Below are 13,983 nucleotides of genomic sequence, written 5' to 3'. Positions count from 1 at the left end.
GGCAGCTTCATAGCTTAACGGTTACTGGAGAAAGTGTTTCTGCCGAGAGTGCTGCCGTGAGATTTTCGCTGCGCTAGATAGTGCTGAGAGGTATTTCTACTTTATATAGGATGTGTATTTATCATATCATTCCTGCTTTTACTGTATGTTACTGTTACTTTAGGTTTTATGTGTTATTTGGCATGATTTTGTAGGGTATTTTTTGGGTCTGGGAATGCTCAGAAGTTTTCCCCATATTAATAAGTGGTAATTCCTTATTCACTTTACGACATTCTGGCTTACAAACCATTTCATAGGAACACTCTACCTTCAGATAGCGGGGGAAACCTGTACCTGGTTTTCTGCATTAATTATTCATAAAATGTAGTCTGATCTTCATCTAAGTCACAATAATAAACAAACACGATCTGCCTAAACTAATAACACACAAAGAATTGTAATCTCACATCAGTACTGAGTACACCATTTAAATGATCATAGTCTAGGTTCAAAAAAGTATGTGAACCTCTGAGATAATGCCTTTTACAAAAGCTATTTGGAGTCGGCTGTTCCAATCAATGAGATGAGATTGGAGGTGTAGGTTATAGTAGGGCTGTGCCCTTTCTTTTAAAAAAAAGAGACACACAAAATCAGTTTACTGACAGAGCCTGCAGTCCTCAAGGAAGACCATGTGAACCATGCCTCGATCAAAACAACTTTCAGAGGATCTTAGAAGAAGACTGGTAGAGATGTATGAAGCTGGAAAAGGCCACAAAAGCATTTCTAAAGATCTGAGTATTCGTCAGTCCACAGTAAAGAAATTGTCTCTAAATGGAGAAAACTCAGTACTGTTGCTACTCTCCCTAGGAGAAGACAACCTGCAAAGATTACACTAACAGCACAACGTGCAATGCTGAAGGAGGCAAAAAAGTACCCAAGGGTAACAGCAAAAGACCTGCAGAAATCTCTGAGACTTGCTAAAGTCTCTATTCGTGTATCCACTGGAAGGAAAACACTGAACAAGAATGGTGTTCATGGAAGGACACCACAGAGGAAACCACTGCTCTCCAAAACAAAACATCACTGCATGCCTCAAGTTTGCATAGGACATCTGGATTGTTCCACAATGCTTTTGGGACAATATTCTGTGGACAGATGAAACAATAGTTGAACCTTTTGGCAGAACTGCACACTGCTATGTTCGGAGGGAAAAGGGCATTATACAGCAACACCAAAACCTCATCCCAACTGTGAAGGATGGTGGAAGGAGCATCATGGTTTGGGGCTACTTTGCTGTCTCATGGCCTAGACAACTTAAAATAATTGAGGGAACAATGAATTCAAAATTGTATTAAGACTTTTTTTTTACAGTAGAATGTCAGGGTAGGGGTCCATCACCTGAAGCTTAATAGAAGTTGGATGATGCAACAGGACAATGACCTGAAAGACATGAGTAAATCAACAACAGAATGGTTTAAAAAGAAGAAAATTTGTGTTTTGAAATGACCAAGTCAAAGTTCAGATCATAACCAAATTGAAATGCTGTGGCATGACCTGAAGAGGGCTATTCATGCAAGGTATCCCAGAAATATTGATGAACTGAAGCAGTTTTGTATGGAGGAATTGTCTAAAATTCCTCTGAGCCAATGTGCAAGACTGATCAACAGTAACTGGAAACATCATTACTGTACAAGGGGTTCAGACCAGTTACTGAAAGCAATGGTTCACATACTTTTTCCAACAAATACATGTAATATTGGATCATTTTTCTCAATAAATAAATGAACAAGTATAATGTTATTGTGCTATTTATTTAATTGGATTTTCTTTATCTAGTTTTAGTGCTTGCGTGAAGATCTGATCACATTTTAGGTCATATTTATGCAGAAATAGTGAAAATTCTAAAGGGTTCACAAACTTTTTAGCACCACTGTAGATGCCTCTGCTTCCACCTTTTCTTTCGCACACAGGCTGGACCCTGCCATGGGATGTTCTTGGAGCCTCGTCTTTTTTCACTAGCTACTGAATCAGTCTGATCTGATGATTGTGAGACCACTGAGCAACACCTATTGCATGCTTATACAGCCCCAATTCAACCGTGGAACCAGCTTCATAATAATGAGGGAGGGGAGCATGTACTGTACTGGAAAACTATGCAAATGATAGTGGTATTTCCCATTTCTGCTACTGCTGATGTTTCACAGCTTTTTGTGAATGCTTAGTTTTAAACTAATCTCTTCTGAGACAATTCTACTTAGCTCAAATGTGCCACACAACACGAGGATTGAGAGGTGAGACTTTGTATCAATAAGGACTATGTGGTGAATAAATCAAACTGCATATAAAATGAGGTGTTCTATTAAAACAGAGAAAGTAAATAAACACAAAATTATCTTCCTTCAGATTGATTGAGTCTTGTTAGGGTATAATTACACCTGGAGTTAGTTGCTCCTAATGAGCTACATTTGGTTTTCAGCATCTCTTCCTTTAACCTGCTGCTGTGTATTGCTGCCTGTGCCATTGGCTTATTGTGCATTGCCCAGGTGTCATAACTTTACACCTCTTCAACCTGTTCAGAGTTTATTTCTAATGGAAGAGTTTCACATCATAAGAAAAAAGCCAGAAAGTTCTCAAATCGCCATAGAACTGAAGAATGCTACTCTGGCTTGGGACTCCCCAAATTCTAGTGCTCAGTCCTCGCCGAAGATGACACCCAAACTGAGAAAGGACAAACGTGAATCCAGAGGGAAAAAAGAGACAAAGGAAATTCACCAGAATGAACAAAATGGTCCTTTAACTGAGCAGAATGGATATCTTCTAACAAACAATGACTCGCAGCCCAGTCCAGATGAGAAGGAAATTTCTCTGATCAGTCCAAGATTACAGAGGACACTGCACAATATCAATCTTAGCATAGAAAAGGTAAGAAAAATGCAAACATTGTTTAATTAATAGAAAAATGTTATATCTTTACAAAAGATAATTTGAAGTAAGGTTTGTTAAATATGTAACTTGCCTTGGTCTTGTCATTTGCACTTGTAATTTAGTGAGAGTTTTTTTTGATTTTTTGTTTAAATGGATTTCTTGAACTATTTTGATATTCTATTAGTTGTACTGATCTTTCTCATTTCTGACAGGGGAAGCTTGTTGGAATCTGTGGCAGTGTAGGATCCGGCAAGACATCCTTGATTTCTGCAGTTTTGGGTCAGGTAATGCATTTTTAAGTTTTCATCATCTACAAAATAGTTGCATTGTATACAGCAGAATTAAGTTACATTCTTAGAAGTTATTTATTAGGCCTCACATTATTTCCTTGAAGTTATAAAGCAAATTCACATTCATAAAGCTTGAGTTTTTATTGTCAAATTAGTGTGGAAAATAAACATTTTAAGCTTGCATCATTGGAAGTGAAACATGCAGTTTAGCCTTAGTAATTTCCTTTCTAATGCCTCGTGTCTTTTTTTAATGAGTCTGGTAATTACAGATCAGTTGAGCTGGAAGTATGGATCTGTAAATACTGAGCCAGATCTTTCTGGACACAGCCTGCTGTCCCAACTTGTTGCTCATGACTCACTCACTCTTGTATTTTTTTTTTCCTGAATGCGTTGGCCTTGATGAGGTGATTACCACCCTTCTCCCCATCCCAACCAATAGGGATTGAAGTAAGATGGGTTGCAAGTGAAGATTAACCCTCCTGTTATAACCTGACACCCTTTTGGACTTTGCCAATTTATTGGCTATCAGAGGCTTTTTTATGTTAATAACTGTCTTTGACAGAGGCATTTTGAAACAAGTCACAGATTTTAAAAAAAGAACCATTAAAAAGATGTTAAACCTCTGATACACAATCAAGATCATTGATAAGTAAAAAAAGCCATTTGCCCTTGTCCTTTTCCTTGGAGTCAAATGAATGGAGTTCCCCGCATTCCATTCATTAGCCCTCAGTACTGTAAAGTTGAAGACAGGGTATAAAGTGTATTTGAATCATTTCTTCATGTTGTTGCTGCACTACTAGATCGATGATGAGTCTAGCAATATAGCAGTTGGTCAGCTAGTCTGATTTCCATTATGACTTAAAAACTTCTACATAACAACACATGACAGTGATAAAACACGGACCGGTCTTAGCTGAATATCTTTCAGCATTATTCAGAAAATTAAAATGTTTCAAATAAACATTGGGGAAAAAAAATGAAACAGAGAAAACTAAATTGATTTTGAAGTTTTACAGTTCATTCCGTAAGCCTATTGCAGTACTCAAGTACTAGATAAAAGTCAGATAAACTATTCATTCTGGGAGTAGCCATGTTGTGTTAAGAAAAAAAAGTAATCATGTAGCTTGAGTTCACTTAGGGTTTCAAAAACATGTAATAACTTTTCTCTTCTAAAGTGAGATCTGTGGAAGAGAGATACAGGTAAAACAAGTGATAAAGTTTACAGTGCCTATATTTATTTAAAAAAAAAGTATTCCCCCCGCCTCACCAAAAGTTTTCAAGCTGTATTGTTTTACAACATTGAATCACAGTGGATTCAATTTGGCTTCTTTGACACTGATCAACAGAAAAACACTCTTTTGTGTCAAATTGAAAACAGATCTCTGTAAAGTGATCTAAATTAATTAGAAATATAAAACACAAAATTATTGATTGCATGAATATTCCCCCCACCCCTTTAATATGACACCAGTCATCACTGCTGCAGCCCATTGGTTTTAGAAATCATATAATTAGTTAAATGGAGATCTGTGCAGTCAATATGTTTCAATTGATTGTAGTAAAAATACACCTGTATCAGGAAGGTCCAACTGCTGCTGAATCAGTACCCTGGCAAAAACTACACCATGAAAACAGAAGAACACGCCAAGCAACTTGCGAAAAAGCTATTGAAAAGCACAAGTCAAGAGATGGATACAAAAAAATTTACAAGTCACTGAATATCCCTTTGAGTACAGTTAAGTGAATCGTCAAGAATTGGAAACAACATGGCACAGCTGTAAATTTGCCTAGAGCAGGCTGTCCTCAAAAACTGAGAGATCATGCAAGAAGGGGACTAGGGAGGGAGCCCACCAAGAGACCTGTAACAACTCTGGAGGAGTTACAAGCCTCAGTGGCTGAGATGGGAGAGACTGCGCTTGCAACAGCTGTTTGCCTAGGTACCTCACTAGTTGCACCTTTTATGGGAGAGTGGCAAAGAGAACGCCACTATTGCGGGGAAAAGAACTCAAATGAAATCTCAGCTAGAGTTTGCCAGAAGGCATGGGGAGACTCTGAAGTCAGCTGGAAGAAGGTTCTATGGTCTGATGAAACCAAAATTGAGCATTTTGGCCATCAGCTTAAACGCTGTGTTTGGCAAACACTGCACATCGTCAAAAGCACACCCTCCCTACTGTGAAGTATGGTGTTGTGGGGATTGCTTCACTGCCGCTGGCCCTGGAAGGCTTGTGAAGGTAGAGGGTAAAATGATTGCAGCAAAATACAGGGAAGTCCTGGAGGAAAACCTGATGCAGTCTGCAAGAGAATTGCAACGTAGGAGAAGATTTGTTTTCCAGCATGACAATGACCCCAAGCATTAAGCCAAAGCTACACAGGAATGGCTTAAAAACAATGAAGTTAATGTCCTGGAGTGGCCAATTCAGAGTCCATACCTCAATCCAATTCAGAATTTGTAGCTGGACTGAAGGGGCTTTTCACTCACGAACCCCATGCAATCTAACAGAGCTTGAGCAATTTTGTGAAGAAGAATGGGGAACAATTGGAAGAGTCCAGATGTGCAAAGCTGAATCAGACCTTTCCACATAGACTCAGGGCTGAATTGCTGCCAAAGGTGCATCTATGAAATACTGACTTGAAGGGGGTGAATACTTATGCACTCAATTAATTTGTGCCTTATATTTGTAATTAATTTAGATCACTTTGTAAAGAGATGTTTTCAATTTGCCGCGAAAGAGTCTTTTTCTGTTCATCAGTGTCAAAAAAAGCCAAATTAAATACATGGTGATTCAATGTTGGTGAACAATAAAACATGAAAACTTCCAAGGGGGATGAATACTTTTTATAGGCACTGTAGGTTCAATTGCTGTACCTTGAGAAAAGAGTAACCATGGATGTATAGAATATGTCCTCAAATGTTATTGCAGGCTACATTATGTACAGTATGACACATTGGGTATATGATGGCAGCCACTTTGAGGAAAGATGAGAAAAGCTAAACACAGACAAGAGAAAATCTGCAGGTGCTGGAAATCCAAGCAACACATACAAAATGCTGGAGGAACTCAGCAGGTCAGGCAGACTCTGTGTAAAAGAGTAAACATTTGATGTTTTGGGCCGAGACCCTTCATCAGGACTGATAAGCTAATGTTTTTTGCAAAGAGAGGTGACTGAGGGAAGACTAAAATGAGGTATATAAAATTATAAAGGGATGAGATGGAATGGCAAGGAATGACCAAGTTCCCTTGGTTGGTGAGATTGAGGGGTGTTACTCGGGCAGTGAATTGGTGGGAACGCAAAGGACAGGAGAGGCTGATTGCAAGGATGAATAAAGTTTACTTTGCTGAAATAATACAGGCAGGTAAATCTAGTATGTTGAACATAGCATCAAATAATCTAAAATACACATAATGTGGAAGTATGTCAGTTGATGTGTGCTAGGATGAATTGGGTGGTGGCTGTGAGTAGGGATGATATGATTGTAGATTATTTCTTCAAAAATCTAGTTAGTACAAGACTGCATTGAAAGTTCTGGTATTGGTATGTCATTGACTTATGAATCAAAACCTAGAATATATTTTTGTGGCTGCACTCAAAGAATATTGATGTACAAGAGAGTTCCATGTAGTTAAATCAGAATTATGCTTGGTAATTATCTAAATTTGCTTTTGATGGAGAAAACATATAGCGGGGGATGGTTTGGGGAACATGGAAGATCATGGCATCTTTTCAACCGTGGCACCAATATGTATAATCCCAGCAATGCAATAATGCTACCTGCAGAATGACTGTCACCAGAACAGCTTCCACTTCTTAAAGAAAGTTAATGTTGTGCTTAACTGATTATTCAGACAATTGTCTGAACAAATACAGTATCTGAACTGGATGGATGAGGAAAGCTTGATCTCCTGGCATTATTGTTAACAGATCTTGAGCTCAGATACAGTGGTGCTAGAAAGTGTGTGAAATCTGTCGAATTTTCTCTATTTTGCATAAATATGACCTAAAATGTAATCAGATCTTCACATAAGTAGTAAAACTAGATGAACAGATTCATTTATTTATTGAGAAAAATTATCCAATATTATATGTATTTGTTGAAAAATGTATGTGAAACTCTGGGGTAATGCCTTCAAAAGCTATTTGGAGTCAGGTGTTCCAATCAGTGAGATGAGATTGGAGGTGGGTGTTGTAGAGGTGCCCTGCCCTATTAAAAAGACACAAAGTAAGGTTACTGACAGAGCTCACTCTTCTCAAGAAGATAGACCCCGCTCTTCTCAAGCAAGGTCTGTTTATGTGCAACATGCCTCTATCAAAACAACTTTCAGAGGACCTTGGAAGAAGAATTGTAGAGATGAATGAAGCTGGAAAAGGCTACAAAAGCATTTCTAAAGACCTGAGTATTCATCAGTCCACATTAAGAGAAATTGTCTACAAAAGGAGGAAACTCTGTACTGTGGCTACTCGCCCTAGGAGTGGGCATCTTGCAAAGATCACTCCAAGAGCACAATGTGCAATGCTGAAGGTGGTGAAAAAGAACCTAAAAGACCTGCTGAAATCCCTGGAACTTGAAGATTTTGTTTGTGTGTACACTATAAGAAAAACACTGAACAAGAATGGTGTTAGTGGAAGGACACCACAGAGGAAACTACTGCTCTCTAGAGAAAAAAAAATTGGTGCACATCTCAAGTTTACAAAAGACCACCTGAATATTCTGCACTGCTTCTGGGACAATGTTCTGTGGACAGGTGATATGAAAGTTGAACCTATTGGCAGAAATGCACACCGCTATGCTTGGAGGGAAAAGGGCACTGCACACCAACCAAAACCTCATCCCAGCTGTGAAGCTTAGTGGAAGGAGCGTCTTGGATTAGGGCTGCTTTGCTGCCTCAAGGCCTGGACAGTTTGCAGTTGTTGAGGGAGCAATGAATTCAAAATTGTATCAGGACATTTTGCAGGAGAATGTCAGGGTAGCAGCCCATCACCAGAAGCTTAATAGAAGTTGGATGATGCAACAAGACAATGATCTGAAAGACAAGAGTAAATCAGTAACAGAATGGTTTAAAAAGAAGAAAATTCATGTTTTGGAATGGCCAAGTCAAAGTCCTGACCTTAATTTTATAGAAATGTTATGGCAGGACCTGAAGTATGCAGTTCATGCAAGGAAACCCACCAACATCCCAAAGTTTTGTAAGGAGGAATAGCCTAAATTCTTTCAAGCGGATGTGTAGGACTGATCAACAGTTACTGGAAATGTTTAGCTGAAGTTATTGCTGTTCAAAGGGGGTCACGCCGCCCCCCCCCCCCATCACAGAAAGCAAAGTTCACATACTTTTTCCAACAAATACATGTAGTATTGGATCATTTTTCTCATAAATAAATGAACAAGTAATATGTGTTTTGTGTTATTTATTTAATTAGGTTCCCTTTATCTAGTTTTAGGACTTGAATGAAGTTCTGATCACATTTTAGGTCATATTTACGCAGAAACGGAGAAAATTCTACAAGGTTCACAAACTTTCTAGCACCACTGTATATGAAAAACTAGTTAGCATTCCCAAAAATTTCTGGAGTTGTTTCGTGCTTGTGAATTCCACACGTGCTGTAATTCAAATCTTTTAAGCAAGTATGAAAATTGTTTTCATGATTGGGGATAACATTTGATACAATTTTGGAATGGATTTCTTTAGAGATTATAGCAACTCAAGTAGCAAAGGAAAGTGGAAGGAGGTATGATTTAGTTATTAGATGTGTACTTTCTTGTTCCTTCGCCTATTTTCACCTCGTCCTTGAAAACGTGAATTTTCATTTATTATCCAGATGACCCTGATAGAAGGAAGTATTGCACTTGATGGAAATTTTGCCTACGTGGCTCAACAAGCATGGATTCAAAGTGCCACTGTTAGAGAGAATATTCTGTTTAACAAAGCATACAATGAAGAAAGGTAAAAATTTAGGAATTACTAAGGCAATTGTTGGTCAAATTTAAGTATTCAAAGCATAATGTTATCAATTAGTTAAACACGGAAATTGCCATCAATGATCTACAAGTAAGGTAGTTTCTGTGTTGAAGGAAATTTTTCAGGCCAGTGATCGTCCATAACTGTTGAGTTTTTCTTGCTAGGCACACACATTATGATCTTTCAGTGGAAGAAAAATGGTCAAGGCACATCAAACAAGATTTCAAAATCATCAAAGATTGATTGAATGTTTATTTGAATTAGTTCACAAATCATTAGTAAAGCAATGAGGGTGGATTTTGAACCATGTAAGTGTTCTGGAACAAGTACAAAACATTGAAAAATTCCTTATCTATGTTAGAGATAAACAGCTGGCCAGATGTGATGAAATATCCTCGTCATTGCGCACTTTAATGTGCTTGACCACACCATCCTTCCATGCTTCCTTGCTATTTCTCTTTGATACTTTGATTTGTTTTGTTCTATTCTTATCTTTCCAGTCATAGTCAGAAAATCTCATGCTGACCTTTGATCTGTTGAACCTGAAACTACACTGTAAAATGCAAAAATCTGAAACTTACAGATTAGTTAGCTGAAGCTGTCAGTTCTTCTACAGGTGTACTCCATGCAGCTGTAGAAAGTACTGTCGAGGTTCTTCAGCACTATGTGAAAGAATTGCCATCCCAAAATTGAGGTCTATATGATTTGAGTGGGAATTTTTGGACAAAGGCTTATAAAGAGTAAAATGGGCATAGATTATATATTTTTTGTTAGACAATTTAACTTTTAATTATTTCGTTAAGTTTTTGTATGACTTTGATTAGCAGAGACATTTAAACGATATTAAAATCAATGGAGCACAATCAGAAAAGCACCACATTTTACCTTAGTCATGTTTGGCTTGTGTGTTTGAACTCCACGGTCAGAGGACCATGCACCACTGAACTTCGAGGTGCAGGAGTGCCAATGTGGGGCAGCAGGTTAGCAAGGTGTGGATATACATCTTGCTTTTCTTTCACTATGTATGTTTTCCTTTCTCTTTTTCTTTGATTTCTCCCTCTTCCGCTAACTTTCTCTTTGTTTTCTTTCTTTAGTTCTCTCTTTATCTGCCCATCTCCCTCCCCCTTTTCTACCTTACTCCTCCATCAACAAAGAAGGTTCACTAGATTGATTCCTGGGATGGCAGGACTTCCATATGATGAAAGACTGGATCAACTAGGCTTATACTCTCTGGAATTTAGAAGATTGAGGGGGAATCTTATTGAAATGTATAAAATCCTAAAGGGGTTGGACAGGCTAGATGCAGGAAGATTGATCCCGATGTTGGGGAAGTCCAGAACGAGGGGTTACAGTTTGACGATAAAGGGGAAGCCTTTTAGGACCGAGATTAGGAAAAACTTCTTCACACAGAGAGTGGTGAATCTGTGGAATTCTCTGCCACAGGAAACAGTTGAGGCCAGTTCATTGGCTATATTTAAGAGGGAGTTAGATATGGCCCTTGTGGCTAAAGGGATCAGGGGGTATGGAGAGAAGGCAGGTACAGGGTTCTGAGTTGGATGATCAGCCATGATCATACTGAATGGCGGTGCAGGCTCGAAGGGCCGAATGGCCTGCTCCTACACCTATTTTCTATGTTTCTATCTCCTTTTGCCTTGCACCATTCCCTCCCACCACCTCACCCTATTCCCTATTTTTGGGAATTCTATCTTATGACGCTCTTGTGCAATGGGATCTTTTTGTTACTTTAAAGTTGCAATATAACCATGGGGTATTGGTATTGAATGTGCAAGTTGCTTAGTGGCGAATCTCAAGCTTATGAAATAGCAGATACATCTCAGAGTTAAAGCTAGAATAGGATTTTGGGCATTGGTGGAAAGCAGTACCACAGAGGCATGGGGATTAATGAAGAAAAGATTTAATAGTGAGGAACACCCTTTCACTTAGAAGGTGCAGCTAGTGAATATGACTGAAGATGTGCTGAATTAGAAAGATCCTACGGTAAAGGAAATCATTCAACCTTAGTCATAGTAACCAAATGAGTGAATATACTGGATAGAGATATCCTTTGTATGTAGTTACTGGAGTGAGTTAGAAACAAGAAAACCTACAGCACAATACAGGCCCTTCCGCCCACAAAGCTGTGGTGAACATGTCCTTACCCCAGAACTATCTAGGCTTACCCATAGCCCTCTCTTTTTCTAAGCTCCATGTACCTATCCAGGAGTCTCTTAAAAGACCTTATCCTATCTGCCAACACCGCTGGCAGCCCATCCCACACACTCAGCACTCTCTGCGCGCGTGTGTGTGTGTGTGTGTGTGTATATATATATATGTGTGTGTGTATATATGTGTGTGTGTGTATGTGTATATATATATATATATATATATATAAAAATAAATAAAACTTGCCTCTGACATCTCCTCTGTACCTACCTCCAAGCACCTTAAAACTATGCCCTCTTGTGCTAGCCATTTCAGCTGTGGGAAAAAGCCTCTGACTATCCACACGATCAATGCCTCTCATTATCTTATACACCTCTATCCGGTCACATCTCATCCTCCGTCGCTCCAAGGAGAAAAGGCCGAGTTCACTCAACCTATTCTCATAAGGCATGCTCCCCAATCCAGGCAACATCCTTGTAAATCTCCCTTTCTATGGTTTCCACATCCTTCCTGTAGTAAGGTGACCAGAACTGAGCACAGTACTCCAAGTGGGGTCTGACCAGGGTCCTATATAGCTGCAACATTACCTCTCAGCTCTTAAACTCAATCCCACGGTTGATGAAGGCCAATGCACCATATGCCTTCTTAACCACAAAGTCAACCTCCATAGCAGCTTTGAGTGTCCTATGGATTCGGACCCCAAGATCCCTGTGGTCCTCCACACTGCCATTAATGCTATATTCTGCCATCATATTTGACCTACCAAAATGAACCACCTCACACTTATCTGGGTAGGACGCCATCTGCTACTTCTCAGCCCAGTTTTGCATCCTGTCAATGTCCCTTTGTAACCTCTGACAGCCCTCCACACTATCCACAACACCCCCAACCTTTGTGTCACAAGCAAATTTACTAACCTATCCCTCCACTTCCTCATCCAGGTCATTTATAAAAATCACGAAGAGTAAGGGGTCCCAGAACAGATCCCTGAGGCACACCACTGGTCACCAACCTCCATGCAGAATATGAGCCATCTACAACCACTCTTTGCCTTCTGTGGGCAAGCCAGTTCTGGATCCACAAAGCAGTGTCCCCTTGGATCCCATGCCATTTTCAAATGCCTTGCTGAAATCCATATATACTACAACTACGGCTCTACCCTCATCAATGTGTTTAGTCACATTCTCAAAAAATTCAGTCAAGCTCGTAAGGCACAACCTGCCTTTGACAAAACCATGCTGACTATTCCTAATCATATTATACCCCTCCAAATATTCATAAATCCTGCCTCTCACGATCTTCACCATCATCTTACCAACCACTGAAGTAAGATTTACTGGCCTATAATTTCCTGGGCTATCTCTACTCCCTTTCTTGAATAAGGGAACAACATCTGCAACCCTCCAATCCTCTGGAACCTCTCCCGTCCCCATTGATGATGCAAAGATCATCGCCAGAGGCTCAGCAATCTCCTTCCTCGCATCCCACAGTAGCCTGGTATACATCTCATCCAGTCCCGGTGACTTATCCAACTTGATGCTTTCCAAAAGCTCCTGCACATCCTCTTCCTTAATATCTACATACTCAAGTTTTTCAGTCTGCTGCAAGTCATCCCTACAATTGCCAAGATCCTTTTCCGTAGTGAATACTGAAGCAAAGTATTCATTAAGTACCTCTGCTATCTCCTCTGGTTCCATACATATTTTTCCACTGTCACACTTGATTGGTCCTATTTTCTCACGTCTTATCCTCTTGCTCTTCACATACTTGTAGAATACCTTGGGGTTTTCCTTAATCCTGTCCGCCAAGGCCTTCTCATGGCCCCTTCTGGCTCTCCTAATTTCATTCTTAAGCTCCTTCCTGCTCTTCGTATAATCTTCTAGATCTCTATCATTACCTAGTTTTTTGAACCTTTCGTAAGCTCTTCTTTTTCTCTTGACTAGATTTACAACAGCCTTTGTACGCCACGCTTCCTGTACCCTACCACCCTTTCCCTGTCTCATTGGAACGTACCTACTCAGAACCCCAAGCAAATATCCCCTGAACATTTGCCACATTTGTTCCATACATTTCCCTGAGAACATCTGTTTCCAATTTATGCTTCCAAGTTCCTGCCTGATAGCCTCATATTTTCCCTTACTCCAATTAAACGCTTCCCTAACTTGTCTGTTCCTATCCCTCTCCGATGCTATGGTAAAGGAGATGGAATTGTGATCATTATCTCCAGTATGCTCTCCCACTGAGAAACCTGACACCTGACCAGGTTCATTTCCCAATATAGTCGGCCCTCCTTATCCACAGGGGATTGGTTCCGGACCCCCCGCGGATACCAAAAAACGCGGATGCTCAAGTCCATTATATAAAATGACGTAGTATTTGCATATAACCTACGCACATCCTCCAGTATACTTTAAATCATTTCTAGGTTACTTATAATACCTAATACAATGTAAATGTGATCTAAATAGTTGTTATACTGTATTGTTTAGGGAATAATGACAAACAACGAGTGCTGGAGAGAGAACTTCCGGGTTTTCCAGATCCGCGTTTGGTTGAATCCGTGCATGCGGAACCCGCGGATAAGGAGGGCCGACTGTATCAGATCAAGTATAGCCTCTCCTCTTGCAAGCTTATCTACATATTGTGTCAAGAAACTTCCTGAACACACCTAA

The 13,983-nt window shown here is 39.6% G+C and overlaps 1 protein-coding gene across 9 annotated transcripts in view; it reads left to right on the top strand.

The window, feature by feature from the left end:
- abcc5 (ATP-binding cassette, sub-family C (CFTR/MRP), member 5) overlaps nt 1–13,983 on the top strand; it is a 124,327-nt gene that overhangs the window by 34,916 nt on the left and 75,428 nt on the right. For 8 of the 9 annotated variants that reach the window (XM_063045646.1, XM_063045643.1, XM_063045639.1 and 5 more), the window contains 3 exons: nt 2,557–2,901; nt 3,117–3,188; nt 9,009–9,133. In XM_063045646.1, coding sequence (XP_062901716.1) covers nt 2,557–2,901; nt 3,117–3,188; nt 9,009–9,133 — 542 coding nt within the window. Of the gene's footprint in view, nt 1–2,455; nt 2,902–3,116; nt 3,189–9,008; nt 9,134–13,983 lie in introns of all 9 variants that reach the window. The other variant, XM_063045648.1, reaches the window with a different exon arrangement.

This window comes from Mobula hypostoma, chromosome 4 (genome assembly GCF_963921235.1).
Source record: "Mobula hypostoma chromosome 4, sMobHyp1.1, whole genome shotgun sequence".
NCBI lineage: Eukaryota > Metazoa > Chordata > Chondrichthyes > Myliobatiformes > Myliobatidae > Mobula > Mobula hypostoma.
This window is presented reverse-complemented; position numbering and strand designations above follow the sequence as displayed.